Below are 24167 nucleotides of genomic sequence, written 5' to 3'. Positions count from 1 at the left end.
GGAAGGTCTTACGAGGAAAGGCTGAGGGACTTGAGGTTGTTTTTGGTAGAGAGAAGAAGGTTGAGAGGTGACTTAATAGAGACATATAAGATAATCAGAGGGTTAGATAGGGTGGACAGGGAGCATTAGGGGGCATAGCTTTAAATTGAGGGGTGATAGATATAGGACAGATGTCAGAGGTAGTTTCTTTACTCAGAGAGTAGTAAGGGTATGGAATGCTTTTCCTGCATCGGTAGTAGATTCACCAACTTTAAGAACATTTAAGTCGTCATTGGACAAACATATGGACGTACATGGAATAGTGTAGGTTAGATGGGCTTCAGATTGGTATGACAGGTTGGTGCAACATCGAGGGCCAAAGGGCCAAAGGGCCTGTACTGCGCTGTAATGTTATATGTTCTAAACTCCATCTGCCACTTCTCAGCCCATTGGCCCATTTGGTCAAGATCCTGTTGTAATCTGAGGTAACCCTCTTCGCTGTCCACTACACCTCCAATTTTGGTGTCATCTGCAAACTTACTAACTGTACCTCTAATGCTCCCATCCAAATCATTTATGTAAATGACAAAAAGTAGAGGACCCAGCACCGATCCTTGTGGCACTCCACTGGTCATAGGCCTCCACTCATGACATATCCTGAACAGAGGGACTCGAGGTCAGCCCCCAGCAAAATCCCAAAACAAAGCCAAGCCTCGGCCAAACAGTAGAGATTTTCTTCTGGATCTGGGCCAGCCAGCCATTGTAGTTGCGGCTGGAATGCAAATCTGAGACAGCAAAAGAGTCTCATTAGGCAGGAACCAGATGGCCTCCTTCTTCAAAGACCGCAATTTCCCCCCAGACATGATCGACGATGCCCACTCCTCCGCCCTTGAGCCCCGCCCCTCCAACCGCCACCAGGACAGAACCCCACTGGTCCTCACCTACCACCCCACCAACCTCCATACACAGCGTATCATCCATTGTCATTTCCGCCACCTCCAAACGGACCCCACCACCAGGGATATATTTCCCTCCCCTCCCCTATCAGCGTTCCGAAAAGACCACTCCCTCCGTGACTCCCTCGTCAGGTCCACACCCCCCACCAACCCAACCTCCACTCCCGGCACCTTCCCCTGCAACCGCAAGAAATGCAAAACTTGCGCCCACACCTCCCCCCTTACGTCCCTCCAAGGCCCCAAGGGATACTTCCATATCCGCCACAGATTCACCTGCACCTCCACACACATCATTTACTGCATCCACTGCACCGATGTGGCCTCCTCTATATTGGGGAGACAGGCCGCCTACTTGCGGAATGTTTCAGGGAACACCTCTGGGACACCCGCACCAACCAACCCAACCACCCCGTGGCTCAACACTTCAACGCCCCCTCCCACTTCACCAAGGACATGCAGGTCCTTGGACTCCTCCATCGCTAGACCATAGCAACACGACAATTGGAGGAAGAGCGCCTCATCTTCCGCCTAGGAACCTTCCAACCACAAGGGATGAACTCAGATTTCTCCAGTTTCCTCATTTCCCCTCCCCCCACCTTGTCTCAGTCAAATCCCTCGACCTCAGCACCGCCTTCCTAACCTGCAATCTTCTTCCTGACCTCTCCGCCCCTACCCCCACTCTGGCCTATCACCCTCACCTTGACCTCCTTCCACCTATCGCATTTCCAACGCCCCTCCCCCAAGTCCCTCCTCCCTACCTTTTATCTTAGCCTGCTGGAGACACGTTCCTCATTCCTGAAGAAGGGCTCATGCCCGAAACGTCGATTCTCCTGTTCCTTGGTTGCTGCCTGACCTGCTGCGCTTTTCCAGCAACACATTTTCAGCTCTGATCTCCAGCATCTGCAGTCCTCACTTTCTCCTCCGACTAGGAAGTAATCCCATGATCCCACCCAGTGCCATTTGCCTTACAGGCAAAAGCAGAGGCAGAAATCAGGGAGGCTGGGAATAGAAGGAATCATCAAACCAGCCCAGTGGGTGGAAAGGCCAGCACTGGTCACAAAGCCAGACGGGTCATTCGCCTTTGTGGGGATTTTAAACAAACAGTGAACTGTCTGCATTTGCTGATAGTGACCACAATTTGGTTATGTTTATTTAGCAACGGTATATTCTGCAGGCCAAGAGTTATAGCTGGGGGAAAGGCAATTACGATGTGATTAGGCAAGATTTAGGATGCACAGGATGGGGATTGAAACTGCAGGGGATGGGCACAATTGAAATGTACAGCTTATTCAAGGACCAGCTACTGTGTGTCCTTGATAAGTATGTAACTGTCAGGCAGGGAGGAAGTGGTCGAGTGTGGGAACCATGGTTTACTGAAGAAGTTGAATCTCAAGAGGAAGAATGCGGCTTATGTTAGGATGAGATGTGAGGGCTCAGTTATGCGCTTGAGAGTTACAAGGTAGCCAGGAAAGACCTAAACAAAGAGTTAAGATGAGCCAGGAGGGGACATGAGAAGTTATTGGTGGAGAGGATCAAGCAAAACCCTAAGGCTTTCTATAGGTATATCAAGAATAAAAGAATGACCAGAGAAAGATTAGGGTCAATCAATCATAGTGAGTGGAGTGAGAGGAGATAGGGGAAGTGCTAAATGAATACTTTTCCTCTGTATTCACATTGGAAAAAGACAATGTGGTCAAGGAGAATGCTGAGATCGAGGCTACTAGACTAGATGGGATTGAAGTACATTAAGAGGAGGTGTTAGTAATTCTGGAAAGTGTACAAATAGATAAGTCCCCTGGGCCGGATGGGATTTATCCTCGGATTCTCTGGGAAGCCAGGGAGAGATTGCAGAGTCTTTGGCTTTGATCTTTATGTCATCATTGTCGACAGTAGTAGTGCCAGAAGACTGGAGGATGTTGGCAAATGTTGTTCCCTTGTTCAGGAACGGGAGTAGAGCCAACCCTGGAAATTATGGACCATGAGCCTTACTTCAGTTGTGAGTAAAGTGTTGGAAAGGGTTATAAGAGATAGGATTTATAATCATCTGGAAAGGAATAAGCTGATTAGGGACAGTCAGTGTGGTTTTGTGAAGAGTAGGTTGTGCCTCACAAGCCTTATTGAGTTCTTTGAGAAGGTGATCAAACAGGTGGATGAGGGTAAAGCAGTTGGTATGGTGGATATGGATTTCAGTAAGGTGTTTGATAAGGTTCCACACTGTAGGCTATTGCACAAAATAAGGAGGCATGGGATGAGGGTGATTTAGCAGTTGGGATCAGTAATTGGCTAGCTGAAAGAAGACAGAGGGTAGTTGATGGGAAATATTCATCCTGGAGTTCAGTTAGTAGTGGTGCACCACAAGGATGTGTTTTTGGTGCACAGCTGTTTGTCATTTTTATAAATGACCTGGATGAGGGCATAGAAGGATGGGTTAGTAAATTTGCGGATGACACTAAGGTCAATAGAGTTGTGGATAGTGCCAAAGGATGGTTTAGGTTATAGAGGGACATAGATAAGCTGCAGAGCTGGGCTGAGAGGTGGCAAATGGAGTTTAATGTGGAAATGTGTGAGGTGATTCACTTTGGATGGAGTAACAGGAATGCAGAGTACTGGGCTAATGGTAAGATTCTTAATAATGTAGATGAGCAGAGGGATCTCAGTGTCCAGGTACATAGATCCTTGAAAGTCGCCACCCAGGCTGATAGGGTTGTTAAGAAGGCATACGATGAGTTAGCTTTTATTAGTAGAGGGATTGAGTTTCGGAACCATAAGTTCATGCTGCAGCTGTACAAAACTCTGGTGCGGCTGCACTTGGGAGTATTGCATATAGTTCTGGTCACTGCATTTTAGAATGGATGTGGAAGCTTTGGAAAGAGTGCAGAGGAGATTTATTAGGATGTTGCCTGGAATGGAGGGAAAGACATTGCCAGGGTGGGATGGATCTTTGAGAATGCTGGCGGCCTTTCCTTGACGGTGGGCCTGGTAGATGGATTCCATAGATAGGAGGTGGGCCTTTGTGATTGTCCGGGCCGAGTTCACCACTCTCTGTAACCGTCTCTGATCTTGAATGGTACAGTTGCTATACCAGGTAGTGATACATCCAGACAGAATGCTCTCGATGGTGCACCTATAAAGGTTGGCAAGGGTATTCACCGTCATGGTAAATTTGCTCAGCTGCCTGAGGAAGAAGAGACATTGTTGGGCCTTTGTAACCATGAAGAGTCCATCTGGACACAAACGGGATAGTGTAGGTTAGATGGGCTTCAGGTCGGTGCAACATCGAGGGCCGAAGGGCCTGTACTACACTGTAATGTTCTATGTTTCTTACAGCTGGATAAATACCCAGCTCCTAATTTGGAGGACTTACTCGCAAAGCTGGCAGGGATCCGTCCTTCATGAAGCTGAATATGAACCATGCATTGTCACTGGATGAGGAATCCCAGAAGTATGCTACAATTAATATCCATAAGGCTTTGTACCAATATACGACACTGCCTTTTGGGGAATAATCAGCCTGTGCTATTTTCCAGCTGATCATGGAGAACATTTTACAAGGTCTATCCCAGGTCACCATTTATCTAAATGATGTGCTAATAACGGGAAAGACTGATAAAGAGCACTTGGAAAACTTGGAATCGTGCTCAGAAGTTTTTCCAAGGCAGTTGTATGGAAAGTTCATACATAACCTGGCCTCCAGCCTGGCACCCTTATATCTGCTCTTAAAGAAGGGTCAGCCTTGGAAATGGTCTCATAGCCAAGACATAGCCTTTAGGAGAAGCAGTTATCATCATCTAAGGTGTTGGCCCATTCGGATCCCAGGTGAGGTGTACTGTTGACATGTGATGTCTCTCTGTATGGTATTGGGGTAGTGTTGACTCACAGATGGCCTAACAGAGAGGAATGCCCAATGGGGCATGCTTCCTGGACTTTTGCTAACGCCAAACGGCGCAAATATGCCGAGATAGAGAAGGAAAGTTTGGTGGTCAGTTTTGGTGTGAGAAAGCTCCCCCAATGTTTTTACAGACGTAAATTTGTAATAGTAACAAACCACAAATTCCTGCTAGGGCTATTCCAAGAGGTCAAGGCTGTACCACCCATAGCTTCAGGTCAAGTTCAGTGGTGGGCTCTCATTCTAAGTGGGTGCAATTATAAATGGGAACACCGTCCAGGAGGCCAAGTGGCAAATGTGGATATCTTGAGCCAAGTCCCACTGTCAGATATACCATTGGTGGTGCCACCACGAGAAGAGTCCATTCTGATTTTAAACATTCTGGGCCCCCTTCCATGATAATATCAGACTGTGGGCACAAAACCATCCCGTCCTGGCAAAACTAAACCAGCTGGTGGTGATGGGCCGTCACAACCAGAACTGAAACCTTTCTGGACCCGGTGAGAGCAGATCACCGGAGAGAACAGCATATTATTATGGGGTGCCAGAGTGATTGTCCCAAGTAAAGGCCAACACCAGGTACTGGCTTAACCCCACCAGGGTTAGCCAGGGTTTTCAAAATGAACATAGAACATAGAACATACAACAATACAGCACAGAACAGGCCCTTCGGCCCACGATGTTGTGCCGAACATTTGTCCTAGCTTAAGCACCCATCCATGTACCTATCCAATTGCCGCTTAAAGTACACCAATGATTCTGACTCTGCCAGTGCATTATTTCCCTGACCAATTTTATTTTGATTTAATCCCTGCCCTCCCCTTCGCTGTCTGATCACACAGCATTGCCCTTTAATGTGAAGGGCAGTGCTTGTCACTGGCCACTTGGGTGTTTCTTTCCTTCCTGGTGGTGGAAGTTGAATAAAACTTTGTACACCTTGTGTCTTTCACTGTGTCTCACACCTGCGCACACACATGGGAGCTGGGGGAAAATATAAGTGCTACCACAGTTAGGCAGTAGTTTATAAAAAAATAAACAGGAGGCTCAGACATTCTGTTCCCTCTGGGAGCTGGATCAGTGTCAAGGTCGATGCACGTGTGAATAAAGGGTGATTTGGTGACGGGATTATGGTCTCTGTGGAGTTATTTCAGTTTCCATTTCAGGAATTTGAAATCCCTCAACCCGCCAATATTTGTACTAATTGGGTTTACACAGTCCAGATATAGATTGAAGTTTGTGTGATCAGCATATTCCTGCATACTCCTGATATTTTGTGCATTTCAGATCTGAAATCATTTGAAACACCCACTCCTAAAACCTTTTATATTCTTGACCCTGAACAACTGTTTATTTTCAATCCTAAATTGCGGGTGGATGCCACAGTAGCTCAGTGGTGAGCACTACTGCCTCATAGCACCAGGGACCTGGGTTCAATTCCTGCATCAGGTGACTGTCTGTATGGAGTTTGCACGTTCTCCCTGTGCTTGTGTGGGTTACCTCCTATGGTGCACAGATGTGCAGGTTAGGTGGATTGGTCATGGGAAATGCAGAGTTATGGGGATAAGATGGATGACTGGATCTGGGCGGGATGTGGTTTGGAGGGTTGGTGCAGTCCTGATGGGCAAACTGGCCTCTTTCCACACAGTAGGGAATCTCTAATCCAGGATTACTCCACTCCCTGACTCTTTTGGTATCTTTTTAGTGTTGCCTGTTCACTTAGGAAGTAATTGAGAAAGAGAAGGAATTGAGAAAGTAAATGCATCACACCATTCACAATGTCTGGACATTTCAAGCTTCTCTACTGCCAATGGATAGTGTTTGCGAAACAATTCTTGTTGTAAGATTAGAAGAGAGTAGCATTGTCATGATGGAGCAGGCTGGATGGGAACACTTCAGCTCCTGCCCACTCTCCATCAACACACTCCCTGCAACCTGAGACTACTCTAGAGAAGCAGTTTGGATATTTAAGCTGGTACCTGCCATCTTGTTTGATCTTGTTCCCAACATCCTTCAGTAGCACATCATCCAGCTCACGAATGTGACACAGGGCCCCTATAGGCTTTGTCAAGGATGCTTCTAAAGAAAGAAAGTCATTTTAGGAGCATGTAAGAGAATGTTGGAACTTCCTTACTCGATAATAACTCATCCCAGCCTTTAGTGTTTATAACTCTGACCAGGTGCTGGTGTCGCGCTGGTGTGACTGGACCATCAAAACCTTCGGTGGATGTTGCGGGTGCATGGGTTCGACTCCGATTGTGGCAGATAGTGACATTTGAATTTGATAAAATTTGGAATTAAAATCTAATACAATGGTGACTTTGTAATCATTGTCATAAAAGCCTATCCAGAATGATAAAGCGCTTTAGAGAAGGGTATCCTTACCCAGTCTGGTCTACAAGTGACTCCAGATCCTCTGTAATGTGTTTGACACTTAACTGCGCACTGGACAATTTGGGATGGGCAATAAAAGCTGGCATTGCCTGTGATACCACCTTCACACGAACAAACAAAAAGGTAAAAGCATCACTTGCTGCTTTCCCACCAGTTCTTGAGTATACTCCTGGCTCCTATACAGACATTTTCCCTGAGCAAAAAGGCCTAAGTAGACACTACAAGATCATTTATTGAAGAGGAATTTCCATAAAAATGACATTAATGTGATACAGCGACACTTACATCCTCAGGGTGAACAAAAGAAAACACCCAAGGGAAATGGGCTCGACAAAAGTAAAGCTCCCTCTACACTGGCCCCATCACACACTCCCAGGACAAGGACAGCACAGGGTTAGATACAGAGTAAAGCTCCCCCTATACTGTCCCCCATCAAACACTCCCAGGACAGAGACAGCACGGGGTCAGATACAGAGTAAAGCTCCCCCTATTCTGTCCCCCGTCAAACACTCCCAGGACAGAGACAGCACGGGGTCAGATACAGAGTAAAGCTCCCTCTACACTGGCCCATCACACACCCCCAGGACAAGGACAGCACAGGGTTAGATACAGAGTAAAGCTCCCTCTACACTGTCCCCATCAAACACTCCCAGGACAGGGACAGCACGGGGTTAGATACAGAGTAAAGCTCCCTCTACACTGTCCCCATCAAACACTCCCAGGACAGCGACAGCACGGGGTTAGATACAGAGTAAAGCTCCCTCTACACTATTCCCCCATCAAACACTCCAGGACAGGAACAGCACAGGGTCAGATACAGAGTAAAGCTCCCTCTACACTGTCCCCCCATCAAACACTCCCAGGACAGGGACAGCCTGGGGATAGATACATAGTAAAGCTCCCTCTACACTAACTCCATGAAACACTCCCAGGCCAAAGATGGCACAGGGTTAGAAACAAAGTAAAGCTTTCTCTACACTGTCCCCTCATCAAACACTCCCAGGACAGGGATAGCACGGGGTTAGATACAGAGTAAAGCTCCCTCTACACTGTCCCCATCAAACACTCCCAGGACAGCGACAGCACGGGGTTAGATACAGAGTAAAGCTCCCTCTACACTATTCCCCCATCAAACACTCCAGGACAGGAACAGCACAGGGTTAGATACAGAGTAAAGCTCCCTCTACACTGTCCCCCCATCAAACACTCCCAGGACAGGGACAGCCTGGGGATAGATACATAGTAAAGCTCCCTCTACACTAACTCCATGAAACACTCCCAGGCCAAAGATGGCACAGGGTTAGAAACAAAGTAAAGCTTTCTCTACACTGTCCCCTCATCAAACACTCCCAGGACAGGGACAGCACGGGGTTAGATACAGATTAAGGCTCCCTCTACACTGTCCCCATCAAACACTCCCACTTCAGGGACAGCACAGGGTTAGATACAGAGTAAATCTTTCTCTACACTATCCCCTCATCAAACACTCCCAGGACAGGGACAGCACTGGGTTAGATACAGAGTAAAGCTCCCTCTACACTGTCCCCACCAAAGACTCCCAGGACAGGGACAGCACAGGGTTGGATACAGAGTAAAGCTCTCTCTACACTGTCCCCCCACCAAACACTCCCAGGACAGGGACATCACGGGGTTAGATACAGAGTAAAGCTCCCTCTACACTGTCCCCACCAAAGACTCCCAGGACAGGGACAGCACAGGGTTGGATACAGAGTAAAGCTCTCTCTACACTGTCCCCCCACCAAACACTCCCAGGACAGGGACATCACGGGGTTAGATACAGAGTAAAGCTGCCTCTACACTGTCCCCCCATCAAACACTCCCAGGACAGGGACAGCATGGGATTAGATACAGAGTAAAGCTCCCTCTACACTGTCCCCTCATCAAACACTCCCAGGACAAGGGCAGCGCAGGGTTAGATACAGAGTAAAACTCCCTCTACACTGTCCCCCCATCAAACAGTCCCAGGACAGGGACAGCACAGGGTTAGATACAGAGTAAAGCTCCCTCTACAAATGGATTTGTCTCACTGACCCCAGAAACAGCTTGGAGTCAGTATAATGGGACAGAAATGCTGAGGTAGTTGGTTGGTAAACTGCCCTGATGAAAGCCAAAAGAACTACAGATGCTGTAAATTAGAAACAACAGTAGAAATTGCTGGAAAAACTCAGTGCTCTGCCAGCATCTGTGGTGGGAAAACAGAGTTAATGGTTCGGTTGAGTGACTCTTCCTCAGTACTAAGGAAAGATCACTCAGTTCAAAACATAAACTCTGATTTCTCTCCACAGATACAGTCACAGAGTCATAGAGATGTACAGCATAGAAACAGACCCTTCGGTCTGATTTGTCCATGCCGACCAGATATCCCACCCCAATCTAGTCCCATTTGCCAACACTTGGTCCATATCCCTCCAAACCCTTCCTATTCATATACCCATCCAGATGCCTTTTAAATGTTGTAATTGTACCAGCCTCCACCACTTCCTCTGGCAGCTCATTCCATACACATACCACCCTCTGAGTGAAAACGTTGCCCTGTAGGTCTCTTTTTCATCTTTCCCCTCTCACTCTAAACCTATGCCCTCTAGTTCTGGACTCCCCCCCACCCCAGAAAAAAGACTTTGTCTATTTACCCTATCCAGACCCCTCATGATTTGATAAAACTCTGTTAAGGTCACCCCTTAGACAGATTCTGCAAGATCTGCAGGGGAGGGGAGGAAGCAGGCAGTGCAGGGATCCCCTGTGGTCGTTCCCCTCAACAATAAGTATACCGCTTTGGATACTCTTGGGGGGGACGGCCTAGCAGGGGTAAGCTGCAGTGACCGGGTCTCTGGCACAAGACCGGCTCTGAGGCTCAGAAGGGAAAGGGGGAGAGGAGGAGAGCGCTAGTTATAGGAGACTCTATAGTTAGAGGGACGGACAGGCGATTCTGTGGGCATGGGCGAGACTCTCGGATGGTTTGTTGCCTCCCGGGTGCCAGGGTCCGAGACATCTCGGACCGTGTCTTCAGAATCCTTAAGGGGGAGGGTGTGCAGCCAGAAGTCGTGGTGCACGTTGGCACCAACGACATAGGTAGGAAGAGGGGTGGGGAGGTCATTCAGGAGCTCAGGGAGTTAGTCTGGAAGCTAAAAGCTAGGACGGACAGAGTCGCCATCTCTGGGTTGTTGCCGGTGCCACGTGACAGTGAGGCAAGGAATAGGGAGAGAGTGCAGTTGAACACGTGGCTGCAAGGATGGTGTAGGAGGGAGGGCTTCAGATATTTGGACAATTGGACTGCATTCTGGGGAAGGTGGGACCTGTACAATCAGGACGGGTTGCACCTGAACCAGAAGGGCACCAATATCCTGGGGGGTAGGTTTGCTAGCACTCTTCGGGGGGGTTTAAACTAATTTGGCAGGGGGATGGGATCCGGACTTGTAGTCCAGCAAGTAGGCTAGCTGTTTGTCAGGATGTCCAAGAATGTAGGGAGGCTGTGGAGAAGGTAGCACTGACAGGGAATACTTGCGGACACAGAGATGGGTTCAAGTGCGTATACTTCAATGCAAGGAGTATCAGAAATAAGGTGGGTGAACTTAAGGCGTGGATCGGTACCTGGGACTACGATGTTGTGGCCATCACGAAAACGTGGATAGAAGAGGGACAGGAATGGTTGTTGGAGGTTCCTGGTTACAGATGTTTCAGTAGGATTAGGGAGGGTGGTAAAAAAGGAGGGGGGGTGGCGTTGCTAATTAGAACCTTGCTAATTAGAAATGGTATAACAGCTGCAGAAAGGCAGTTCGAGGGGGATCTGCCTTTGGAGGTAGTATGGGCTGAAGTCAGAAATAGGAAAGGTGCAGTCACCTTGTTGGGTGTTTACTATCGGCCCCCCAATAGCAGCAGAGATGTGGAGAAACAGATTGGGAAACAGATTTTGGAAAGGTGTAGAAGCCACAGGGTAGTAGTCATGGGCGACTTCAACTTCCCAAATATTGATTGGAAGCTCTTTAGATCAAGTAGATTGGATGGGGCGGTGTTTGTGCAGTGTGTCCAGGAAGCTTTTCTAACTCAGTATGTAGATTGTCCAACCAGAGGGGAGGCCATATTGGATTTGGTACTTGGTAACGAACCGGGACAAGTGATGGGCTTATTAGTGGGTGAACATTTTGGTGATGGTGACCTCAATTCTGTGACTTTCACCTTGGTTATGGAGAGAGATGGCTGCGTGCAACAGGGGAGGTTTTACAATTGGGGGAAGGGTAAATACGATACTGTAAGACAGGATCTGAGCAGCATAAGTTGGGAGCATAGGCTGTCAGGGAAGGATGTCGTGGAAATGTGGAACTTTTTCAAGGAACAGATACGACGTGTCCTTGATATGTATGTACCTGTCAGACAAGAAAGAGATGGTCGTGTGAGTGAACCTTGGTTGACGAGGGAGGTTGAATGTCTTGTAAGGAGGAAGAAGGAGGCTTACATAAGGTTGAGGAAACAAGGTTCAGACAGAGCGTTGGAGGGATACAGGATAGCCAGAAGGGACCTGAAGAAAGGGATTAGGAGAGCTAAGAGAGGGCATGAAAAACCTTTGGCGGATAGGCTCAAGGATAACCCCAAGGCCTTTTATGCGTATGTGAGAAACATGAGAATGACGAGAACGAGGGTAGGTCTGATCAAGGACAGTCGTGGGAGACTGTGTTTGAGTCGGAAGAGATAGGAGAGGTCTTGAATGAGTACTTTTCTTCAGTATTTACAAACGAGAGGGACCGTATTATTGAAGAGGAGAGTGTGAAACGGACTGGTAAGCTAGAGGAGATACATGTTAGGAAGGAAGGTGTGTTGGACATTTTGAACAACTTGAAGATAGTCAAGTCCCCCGGGCCTGACGGGATATATCCTAGGATTATGTGGGAAGCAAGAGAGGAAATTGCAGAGCCGTTGGCAATGATCTTTTCATCTTCACTGTCAACGGGGGTGGTACCAGGGGACTGGAGAGTGGCAAATGTTGTGCCCCTGTTCAAAAAAGGGAATAGGGATAACCCCGGGAATTACAGGCCAGTTAGTCTTACTTCAGTGGTAGGCAAAGTATTGGAAAGGGTACTGAGGGATAGGATTTATGAGTATCTGGAAAGGCACTGCTTGATTAGGGACAGCCAGCACGGATTTGTGAAGGGTAGGTCTTGCCTTACAAGTCTGATTGAATTCTTTGCAGAGGTGACCAAGCATGTGGATGAGGGTAGAGTAGTGGATGTAGTGTACATGGATTTTAGTAAGGCATTTGATAAGGTTCCCCATGGTAGGCTTATGCGGAAAGTCAGGAGGCTGGGATAGAGGGAAATTTGGCCAGTTGGATAGAAAACTGGCTAACCGGTCGAAGTCAGAGAGTGGTGGTAGATGGTAAATATTTAAGCCTGGAGCCCAGTTATGAGTGGAGTTCCGCAGGGATCAGTTCTGGGTCCTCTGCTGTTTGTAATTTTTATTAATGACTTGGAAGAGGGAGTCGAAGGGTGGGTCAGTAAATTTGCAGATGATACGAAGATTGGTGGAGTTGTGGATAGTGAGGAGGGCTGTTGTTAGCTGCAAAGGGACTTAGATATGATGCAGAGCTGGGCTGAGGAGTGGCAGATGGAGTTCAACCCTGCCAAGTGTGAGGTTGTCCATTTTGGAAAGACAAATAAGAATGCGGAATACAGGGTTAACGGTAGGGTTCTTAGTAAGGTGGAGGAGCAGAGGGATCTTGGGGTCTATGTTCATAGATCTTTGAAAGTTTCCACTCAGGTGGATAGAGCTTGTAAGAAGGCCTATGGTGTATTAGCGTTCATTAGCAGAGGGATTGAATTCAAGAGTCGTGAAGTGATGTTGCAACTGTACAGGACTTTGGTTAGGCCACATTTGGAGTACTGTGTGCAGTTCTGGTCGCCTCACTTTAGGAAAGAGGTGGAAGCTTTGGAGAGGGTGCAGAGAAGATTTACCAGGATGTTGCCTGGAATGGAGAACAGGTCGTACGAGGATAGGTTGAGAGTGCTAGGCCTTTTCTCATTGGAACGGAGAAGGATGAGGGGTGACTTGATAGAGGTTTATAAGATGATCAGAGGAATAGATAGAGTAGACAATCAGAAACATTTTCCCCGGGTACAACAGAGTGTTACAAGGGGACATAAATTTAAGGTGAAGGGTTGAAGGTATGGGGGGATGTCAGGGGTGGGTTCTTTACCCAGAGAGTGGTGGGGGCATGGAATGCGCTGCCTGTGGGAGTGGCAGAGTCAGAATCATTGGTGACCTTTGGATAGGTACATGGATGGGTGCTTAAGCTAGGACAAATGTTCGGCACAACATCGTGGGCCGAAGTGCCTGTTCTGTGCTGTATTGTTCTATGTTCTATGTTCTATGCAGAGCTTTTCTAGCAATTTCTGTTTTTGATAAACTGCCTGTTTCAGTTGTTTACAAACACATCTCATGATGTTTTGGTACATTGCCAGCTTTTACTGCTCACATGTATCACTCCTATTGTGCCCCCACAGTTGCCCCATGCCATACCCTCACCATCCTTTAAGCCCTTAAAACCCCCATTCCAGCACAATGGCAGCTGACCCGATGCTGACTTTTACCTCATATCCTCCATGCCATCCCACGTGTACAAGCAGCAGGAGTAGTGTATTTGCCTCCCTCCAGCCTGTTCCACCATTCAATAAGATCAGGGCTGCTCTGACTGTAGCCTCCATTCTAATTTCTGACTGATTATTTGTGCTATTTGATTTCCATGTCAATCAAGAATCATATAACTCAGCCTTGAAAGTATTCACTGACCCAGCTTGGACCCTCAGTAGATAGGAGGATATTGATAATCATCTCAGTGAAAAACAAACTTCTTCTGCTCTCTGTCTGAAGTAGAAAGTCTTTATCTTGGTCTAGTGTCATCCAGACGGTGAGTATCCTCTCTGCAAACACATCTCATGATGTTTTGGTACATTGCCAGCTTTCACTGCTCACATGTATCACTCCTATTGTGCCCCCACAGTTGCCCCATGCCATACCCTCACCATCCTTTAAGTCTTTGTTTTGGTTCATTCACATGATAAGGCTGTCACTGACTAAGCCACATTTCTTGCCCATCCTTAATTGCCAAGAGGGTGGTTCAGTGACAACCACATTGCTGTGGGTCTGGAGTCACATGTCCGCAAGATCAGGTAAGGATAGCTGTTTCCTTCCCTCACGGATACTGATGAAACAGACGGGGTTTTATAACTAGCAATGATCATTCCATGCTTATCACTAGACTCCTAATTCCAGAAATGTATTGAATTCAAATTCCACTATCTGCCATGGATTAGTAATCTCATGATAATGCCATTAGACCAGTATCTCCTGTCAGGATCGCTCATGATCTTTTATAAGGTCACCTCTCAATTTTCTAAACTGCAGTGGATATGGGGTCTGGGTGTGATGCTCTTTGGAGAATCAGTGTGGACCCGATAGACTGAATGACCTGCTTCCACACGAGAGGGATTCTGTGAAACCCTCCCTCAACCGCTTCAACTGTAATTATATCCATTCTCAAGTTATGAGAACAAAACTGAGTACAGTACTCTGGATGTGACATAATCAATTAAAATCTCATCATCTTATATTTCATTTCCATGAACTGATTGTAAATCATTACATTCACCTTCCTAATGCTGTGTGAGGTTCTGGTCTCCGCAACATAGGAAGGATCTGATCACCATCAGAGGGGGTGCAGAGGAGGTTCACCACGATGCTGCTTGGGATGGAGTGTTTCAGCCGTGTAGACAGGCTGGATAAGCTCAGGGTTTTTCCTTTAGGACAGTGAAGGAGGAACCTGATAGAAGTGGGAAATGATTAGGAGGGGCATGGACAGGGAGAATGGAAAGCAGTTGTTCCCCTCAGCTGAAGGGTCAATAATGAGGGGGCATAATGTTAAAGTGTAAGGCAGGAGATTTCAGGGGAATTAAGGAAAGGTTTTTATCACTTAGAGGGTGGTGGGGATCTGGAATACTCTGTCTGGGAGGGGGAACCTCACAAACTTCAAAAGGTATAAGGATGAATGTACTTGAAATGTTCAAGGGTATGGGCCAAATGCTGGGAAGAGGGATTGCTCGAGATAGGCTAGTACAGACTCAATGGGCTAAATGTGCTGTATAATTGTATGAATCACTGTGATACCTGCAGACTAACATTCTGTGATTCATGTACCAGGACACCCAGATCCCTCTGCACCTCAGAGTTCTGTAGTCTCTCTCAAAGTGGACAAGTTCATACTCCCATATTAGACTCTATCTGCCAAACTTTTGCCCATTCATGGCACCTATGTCCTTGATAGCCTCCTTACATCACCTTCCAGTTTTACTTATCTTTATGTCATTTAAAAGCTTAACGAGCATACATTCACCCCTTCACTGAAGTCATTAACACAAAATTGAGGTCCAACCAGTCGTTGTGTCACACTGCTAGTTACAGATTCTCAGTTTCCTGTTAGTGAACTATTCCTTTACCCATGCTAATATGTTACTCCCTACAGCAGGGGCATGCATTTTTTGATGTGGCACCTTATCTAATGTCTTTAGGAAGTTCCAGTACATGACATCCACAGTTTCTCCTTTATCCATATTACTTTTTACGTCCTCAAAGAAGTCCATCAAATTGGTCAAACACAATGCTCCCTTCACAAAACCATCTCCATTTTGCCTGGTTGTCTTAAACATTTCCAAGTATCTTACTCTAATGTCCTGAATAACAAATTCTCACATTTTCCCTCTGTCAGGTCTTTGGCAAAATAGTCTGACTAATTAACTCATTCCCTTCTATGGACATTCAAGTCAATGGACACTCTGCACTCTATATGTGTAAAATGTTTCATTAGATAGCGCCTGTATACAATTCTTTGAAGAAACAAACAGTGTCCAATACATGTGTCAATCAAACGGACCAGGTCGGTAGAAGGAACAGAAGCTTTAACAGTGTCACACCTCGTAATTTTGTGCAAACAAATTTTGACACAGAACATTGACAAAAGAGATCACATAAAAAAATCTTAAGATAACCACATGAAGATAACAATCAGGTAAAATCAACATTTCTGTCGACCTGTGAAAATAAAGCTCCCACACTGTTAGTGCTTTTTGGGGCCTGTGTTTACAGTCAAGCCTCTGCCATACAACTGAGTAGGTCAGGACAAACCCTGTGTAGGCTTTGAGCAAGCCTGCAGCTGTGGGGCTGGAGGAGATCACAAACAGCCCTGCGGTTAAGGGTGATTAGAGTCTCATTCTGCACAGAAGATTAGAATCTCTGAGTTTAGGACTGGGGCAGATTGTGGTTTCAGTTCTTTGCCTGCAGTAAATCAGACCCCTGGTGCTGGTGAATTGGAGGTCAGGGTCAGGTCTGTGAGCTGGTTCACCAGCACTTCAGTGTTATGCTGGATTAAATCAGGGCTGTCATCCAGCGGGGTGGGATAGATCGGGCTCAGTCCTGAAGCTGGAGTGGATAGAACCTGTACTTGCCTCTCTGCAGTTTCTCTCTCAGCTCCAGCTTGGCCAAGGAGAGTTTATCTTCTGTCCTTGATACTGCTGCTCTCTTTTCCGCCAACAGCTCCTCTGCACCATGAATAGCCTGAAATGGAGAGAGGACTTTGTCAGATCACAGCAAAGAAACCTCAGAAAGGAGGGGCCATACGGCAAGGCCAATGTCAAAGCCCCGGTTACTGTGATGCTCTCCTCCTGCTGCAGTCTAAAACAGCATGTGTATTAGGAGCAGGACTAGACCATTCAGGCCCTTGGGCGTGCACCACCATTTGACAAGATCGTGGCCTCAATACAGTCATTGGGCACGACAGCACTGAGAACAAAAGCCCTTCAGCTGCATCCATGAAAAGCATTTGCATCAACCTTCAGCCAGAGGTGCCAAGTGCTGATCCATCTCAACCTTCTCCAGTGGTCCCCAGCATCATAACTGTCAGTCATCAGCCAGTTCATTTCACTCTACATGATAAAGAAACAATTGGAGACACTGGATACTGCAAAGACTAGGTTTGGGCCCTGACAACATTCAGGCAATAGGACTGAAGACTTGTGCTCCTGAACTTGCCACTCCCCTAGCCAGGCTGTTCCAGTACAGTTACTACACTGGCATCTATACAACAATGTGGAAAATTGCCCAGGTATGTCCTTTACATAAAAAGCAGGATAAGTCCAACTCAGCCAAATCCTGCCCCATCAGTCTCCTCTCGATCCTCAGTGAAGTGATGGACGGTGTCAGTAACAGAGCTACCAAGCAGCACCTGCTCAGCAATAACCTGCTCAGTGATGCCCAGTTTGGGTTCCCCCAGGGTCACTCAGCTCCTGACCTCATTATAGCCTTGGGTCAAACATGGACAGAAGAGCTGGATTCCAGAGGGGAGGGGAGAGGGACAGCCCTTAACTTCAAGGCTGGATTCGACCAAGTGTGGCATCAAGGAGCCCTGGCAAAACTGGAATCAGTGGGTATCAGGGGGCAAACTCTCTGCTGGTTGGAGTCATACCTGGCACAGAGGAAGAGGTTTCTGGTTGTTCGAGATCAGTTGTCTCAGCCCTGGGACTTCTCTGCAGGAGGTCATCAGAGTAGTGTCCTAGGCCCAGCCATCTTCAGCTACTTCATCATTTCATTTGTTTTGATTTATTGTAGTCACGTGTAAGTATGGTGAAAAGCTTTGTTTTGCTAGCAATACAGGCAGATCATAGCACACTCGGACACATAGATCATAGGGAGCTTAGACAGAGCGAGGTATCGAGTGTTCCACTCCACAGGACAACGCAAAGCAAGATCCACATTATTTGTAGTCAATAAGCAGGAGTCTGATGTTAGTGTCCTTGTTATCCACATGTTCCTGGGATGAGGGCAGGGCGAGGGAAACACCATCTGCTGTATACCTGTTTCATCAGTCAGCAAATTGTAAGGGATCCAGCCAGCCTGGCAGCCTAGAGTAACTGTGAGCCATGACCAGCCTCTCGAAGCACTTCCTGGTTAGAGAGGGCAGATCCACCGGGTGGTAGTCATTAATGCACATTACATGTTCATTCTCTGGGACTGAGATGATGGTGGCCTTCTTGAAGCAGGTGGGGGATTTCAGCTTGGAGGAGGGAGAGGTTGATGATGTCAGTGAGTACCTCTGCCAACAGGTCCATACAGGATCTCAGTGCATGGCCGGGGACCCTGTCACCCTTGGGTTGACTCTCAGGGAGACCGATCTAACATCTGCAGCGGTGATGGAGGAAACAGGTGCATCTGGGGCTGTCGAGTTGGGTGACACAGCACAGCTGGCATTCTGCTCAACCCCAGCATAAAAAGCATTGAGCGCAGCAGGGAGGGATGTGTTTTTGTTCACTATCTTGGTCTGCTTCATTTTGTATCTCGTTATGTTGTTTACATCTTGTCACAGGCGGTGGGTGTCCGTATGGTTGGTTTGGGCTGCTATGTTAAGGCAGCAGTACCTCAGAGGGACTGGTGCTCTGAGGTGCAGTTGTTTTAATGCGAGAGGTATAGTAGGTAAGGCAGATGAACTTAGGGTTTGGATTAGTACCTGGAATTATAATGTTATTGCTGTTACTAAGACTTGGTTGAGGGAAGGACATGATTAGCAACTAAATATCCCAGGATATGGATGCTTCAGGTGGGATAGAGAGGAGGGTAAAAGGGGTGGAGGAGTTACATTACTGGTCAGAGAGGATATCACAGCTGTGCTGAAGGAGGGCACGATGGAGGACTCGAGCAGTGAGGCAATATGGGCCGAGCTCAGAAATAGGAAGGTGCGGTAACAATATTGGGGCTGTACGACAGGCCTCCCAACAGGGAGCATGAGGTAGAGGTACAAATATGTAAACAGATTATGGAAAGATGTAGAAGCAACAGGCTGGTGGTGATTTTAATTTTGCCAACATTGACTGGGATTCACTTAGTGTTTGAGATCTAGATGGAGCAGAATTTGTAAGGAGCATCCAGGAGGGTTTCCCAGAGCAGTTTGTAAATAGTCCAACTCAGGAACAGGCCAGACTGGACCTGGTGTTGGGGAATGAGCCCAGTCAGATGGTTGAAGTTTCAGTAGGGGTTAATTTTGGGAATAGTGATCACAATTCCATAAGTTTTAGTACACTCATGAACAAAGACGAGAGTGGTCCTAAAGGAAGAGTGTTAAATTGGGGGAAGGCCAACTATAGCAAAATTCGGCAGGAGCTGGGGAATGTGAATTGGGAGCAGCTGTTTGAAGGGAAATGCACATTCAATATGTGGGAGGTTTTTAAAGAGAGGTTGATTAGAGTTCAAGAGATACATGTTTCTGTGAAAATAAGGGATAAAAATGGCAAGATTAGGGAACCATGGCTGACAGGTGAAATTGTGAGACAAGCTAAGAGGAAAAAGGATGCGAACATAAGGTCTAGGCGACTGAAGACAGATGGAGCTTTGGAAGAGTATCGGGAATGTAGGGCCAATCTGAAACGAGGAATTAAGAGGGGTAAAAGGGGTCATGAGATATCCTTAGTGAGTAGGGTTAAGGAAAACTTCAAAGCCTTTTATTCATCTATAAGGAGCAAGAGGGTAACTAGAGAAAGGGTTGGCCCACTCAAGGACAAAGGAGGAAAGATATGGGTGGAGTCAGAGAAAATGGGTGAGATTCTAAATGAGTACTTTGTATTGGTATTCACCGAGGAGAGGGACATGATGGATGCTGAGGCTAGGGATAGATGTTTGAGTACTCTAGGTCATGTCGGCATAAGGAGGAAGGAAGTGTTGGGTATTCTAAAAGGCATTAAGGTGGAAAAGTCTCCAGGTCCAGATGGGATCTATCCCAGTTACTGAGGGAAGTGAGAGAGGAAATAGCTGGGGTTTTAACAGATATCTTTGCAACATCCTTGAACATGGGAGAGGTCCCAGGGACTGGAGAATTGTTAATGTTATCCCCTTGTTTAAGAAGGGTAACAGGGATAATCCAGGTAATTACAGACCGGTGAGCCTGACGTCAGTGGTAGGGAAGCTGCTGGAGAAGACACTGAGGGATGGGATATATACCCATTTGGAAGAAAATAGGCTTATCAGTGATAGGCAGCATGGTTTTGTGTAGGGAAGGTCATGTCTTACCAACTTAATGAAGAGGTGACAACGTTAATTGATGAGGGAAGGGATGTAGATGTCATTCACAGGGACTTTAGTTAGGCGTTTGATAAAGTTCCCCATGGTAGGCTGATGGAGAAGGTGAAGTCGCACATGGGGCCCAGGGTGTACGAGCTAGCTGGATAGAGAACTGGCTGGGCAGCAGGAGACAGAGAGTAGGAGTAGAAGGGACCTTCTCAAAATGGAGACCTGTGACCAGTGATGTCCCACAGGGATCCGTGCTGGGACCCCTGTTGTTTGTGATAGACATAAATGATTTGGAGGAAGGTGTAGGTTAGCTCTTTAGCAAGTTTGGAAATGACACTAAGATTAGTGGAGTAGCAGATAGTGAAGGAGACGATCAGAGAATCCAGCAGAATATAGAAAGATTGGAGAGTTGAGCAGAGAAATGGCAGATGGAGTTCAATCTGGGCAACTGCAGGGTGATGCATTTTGGAAGAGCCAGTTCAAAAGCGAATTGTACAGTAAATGGAAATGTCTTGGGGAAAATTGACGTACAGAGAGATCTGGGTGTTCAGGTCCATTGTTCCCTGAAGGTAGCAAGAAAGCAAATGGCATGCTTTCCTTCATCGGACGGGATATTGAGTACAAGAGTTGGCAGGTCATGTTTCAGTTGTATCGGACTTTGGTTTGGCCACCTTTGGAATACTGTGTACAGTTCTGGTTGCCACATTACCAAAAGGATGTGGATGCTTTGGAGAGGGTGCAGAGGAGGTTCACCAGGATGTTGCCTGGTATGGAGCGTGCTAGCGATGAGGAGAGATTGAGTAGATTAGGATTATTTTCATTGGAAAGGAGGAGGTTGAGGGGGGACCTGATTGAGGCCTACAAAATCATGGGAGGTTTAGACAGGGTGGATCGCAAGTAACAGTTTCCCAGAGTGGGGGACTCAATTACTAGTGGTCACGAGTTCAAGGTGAGAGAGGAAAGGTTTAGGGGAGATATGCATGGAAAGTTCTTTGTGCATAGGGTGGTGGGTGTTTGGAACATATTGCCAGTGGAGGTGGCAGAGTCAGGTGGAATAGGGTCATTTAAGATGTATCTAGACAGATACATGAATGGGCAGGGAGTAGAGGGATACAGATCCTTAGAAAATAGGTAACAGGTTTAGACAGAGGATCTGGATTGGTGCAGGCTTGGTGGGCTGAAGGGCCTGCTCCTGTGCTGGAATGTTCTTTGTTCTTCTTGGCATCTCTGATGGCTTTTCAGAGATCATATCAGACTTCTGTGATGGTCTGAGTCATCTGATTTAAATGTTACACACCTGATGTTCAGTCAACGACCTTCCCTCTGTCATAAGGTGAGAAGTGGGGATGTTTGCCAATGACTGCACAATGTTCAGCTCCATTCACGACTTCTCAGACACTGAAACAGTCCGTACCTAAATGCAACAATATCTGGACAATATCCAGGCTTGGGCTGACAAGTGACAAGTAACATTTGCACACACAAATACCAGGCAATGACCATCTCCAATAAGAGACAATCTAACCACTACCCCTTGACAGTCAATAGTGTTACCATCACTGAATCCCTACACTATCAACATGCTGGGGGTTACTATTGACAAGAAACTCAACTGGACAATGGCTACAAGAGCAGGTCAGAGGCTGGGAACACTGCAGTGAGTAACTTACCTCCTGACTCCCCAAAACCTGTCCACCATCTACAAGGTGGAAAAGTGCAGCAGATCAGGCAGCATCAAAGGAGCAGGAGAATCGACGTTTCGGGCATAAGCCCTTCTTCAGGAATGAGGAGGGTGTGCCAAGCAGGCTAAGATAAAAGGTAGGGAGGAGGGACTTGGGGGAGGGACGTTGGGAATGTGATAGGTGAAAGGAGGTTAAGGTGAGGGTGATAGGCCAGAGAGGGGGTGGGGGCAGAGAGGTCAGGAAGAAGATTGCAGGTCAAGAAGGCGGTGCTGAGTCCGAGGGGAGGGGAAATGAGGAAGGTGGAGAAATCTCCACCCTAGAGGCTCCCTGCCTCCATTCCTGATGAAGGGCTTTTGCCTGAAACGTCGATTTTCCTGCTCCTCGGATGCTGCCTGACCTGCTGTGCTTTTCCAGCAACACTCTAATCTAAACTCTGGTTTCCAGCATCTGCAGTCCTCACTGTTGATGTGGAAATATACCGCCATTCCTTCAGTGTCACTGGGTCAGAATGCTGAAATGTTCTCCCTTAAAGCACAACAGGGAACTGCAGCAGTTCAAGAAGGCTGCTTATCATCACCCTCCCTGGGCAAGTAGGGATGGGCAATAAATGCTGACTCATCAGTGAAACCCATGTCCCACTAGTGAACAAATAAAAAACCCTCCTAATTCTGCCAGCTTTAAACGCTTTTCCATTGCAAGTGTACCTCTATATACTCCTTAAGTGTGATGATGGTTTCTGCTTCCCCCACCACCCATCTCCAACTTCGCTGATGTCTCCGGAGTAGCAGGACAGATGTCTAACAACAATGAGTCAGAATACAGAGGGGATATGGGGCTCTACAAGGATCTCAGTGACTCTCTCCCTCTCACTACACTCCCCAGGTCATCTCCTCTGCCCTGAAGCTCTTCAGCCGCATCCTGAAGCAGTGCATTCTCAACTACCTTACCCCCAACCCCACCCCCCTCCCATTTATCTCAGCCCCTCCCGGTTCACAAGCCTCATTCCTGATGAAGGACTTATGCCTGAAATGTCAATTCTCCGCTCCTTGGAAGCTGCCTGACTTGCTGTGTTTTTCCAGCACCACACTTTCAACGCTTGGTGACGTGATGCAATGAGAATAACCTCTCTCTCACAGTTGGCAAATCCAAGAGAACTGATCATTGCCTTCAGGAAGTAAGGGAGAGGACATACTCCCATCTACCTCAATGGAGCAGACTTTAAGAGACTGGAGAGGGTCAAGTTCCAACTGACAATCTGTCCTGGCCTTCCCACGTAGATGTGACGGTGAAGAAGGTAGAACAACACCTCTTCCTCCTCGGGCAGCTCAGGAAAGTCAGCGTGTCCATAAGGACCCTCACCAACTTCTCCAGGTACACCATTGAGAGCATACTGTCCAGGTGGATAACGGCCTGGTACAGTAACTGCTCTGCCCAGGACTGTAAGAAACTAGAGAAGGTGGTGTGCACAGTCCAGACCATCACAGAAGCCAACCTCCCATCCATGGACTCCATTTACATGGCTCACTGCCGCGGAAAGGCTGCCAACATCATCAAAGACCCATCGCACCCCAGTAATGATCTCCTACACCCTCTTCCATCAGGCAGAAGGCACAGAAACCTGAACACAGGCACCAATAGGTTCAGGAACAGCTTCCTCCTGTCCGTTATTAGACTGATGAATGGACTCTCTAATTTCAAGTAATGCTGACCTTGTTCGTATTGATCTTGCTTCATGCAGCTCCTGTGCAGTGTAACCTGTGTGCCTCCCTCTGTCTAAGCACCCTATGGTCTGTATGCCCTTGTTTGCTATGATCTACCTGCATTGCTCACAAAACAAAACCTCTCACTGTACTAAGGTACATGCGACTACAATAAATCAAATCAAAATGAATTCTGTCCCTCAGAATTGCTTCTAACAGTTTCTCTCCCAACGAGGTTAGACCCAATGGGGTGCTGCATTTTGGGAAAGCAAATCTTAGCAGGACTTATATACTTAAAGGTAAGGTCCTAGGGAGTGTTGCTGAACAAAGAGACCTTGGAGTGCAGGTTATAGCTCCTTGAAAGTGGAGTCGCAGGTAGATAGGATAGTGAAGAAGGCATTTGGTATGCTTTCCTTTATTGGTCAGAGTATTGAGTACAGGAGTTGGGAGGTCATGTTGC

The 24167-nt window shown here is 47.1% G+C and overlaps 1 protein-coding gene across 3 annotated transcripts in view; it reads right to left on the bottom strand.

Moving 5' to 3' along the window:
* Window positions 1–24167, bottom strand: part of LOC122550355 (IQ motif and ankyrin repeat domain-containing protein 1-like) — a 250072-nt gene that overhangs the window by 23519 nt on the left and 202386 nt on the right. For all 3 annotated transcript variants that reach the window (XM_087986874.1, XM_087986875.1, XM_087986876.1), the window contains 2 exons: window positions 16719–16827; window positions 6798–6897 (listed from right to left, as the gene is read on the bottom strand). In XM_087986874.1, the coding sequence (XP_087843000.1) occupies window positions 6798–6897; window positions 16719–16827 (209 nt within the window). The remainder of the gene's footprint in view (window positions 1–6797; window positions 6898–16718; window positions 16828–24167) is intronic.

The sequence above is a fragment of the Chiloscyllium plagiosum genome, unplaced genomic scaffold (genome assembly GCF_037043375.1).
Source record: "Chiloscyllium plagiosum isolate Xiang-an unplaced genomic scaffold, Cpla_swu_hap1 HiC_scaffold_5, whole genome shotgun sequence".
NCBI classification, from domain to species: Eukaryota; Metazoa; Chordata; class Chondrichthyes; order Orectolobiformes; family Hemiscylliidae; genus Chiloscyllium; species Chiloscyllium plagiosum.
Note: the sequence above shows the minus strand (reverse complement) of the source record. Positions and strands in the feature narration are given on the sequence as shown.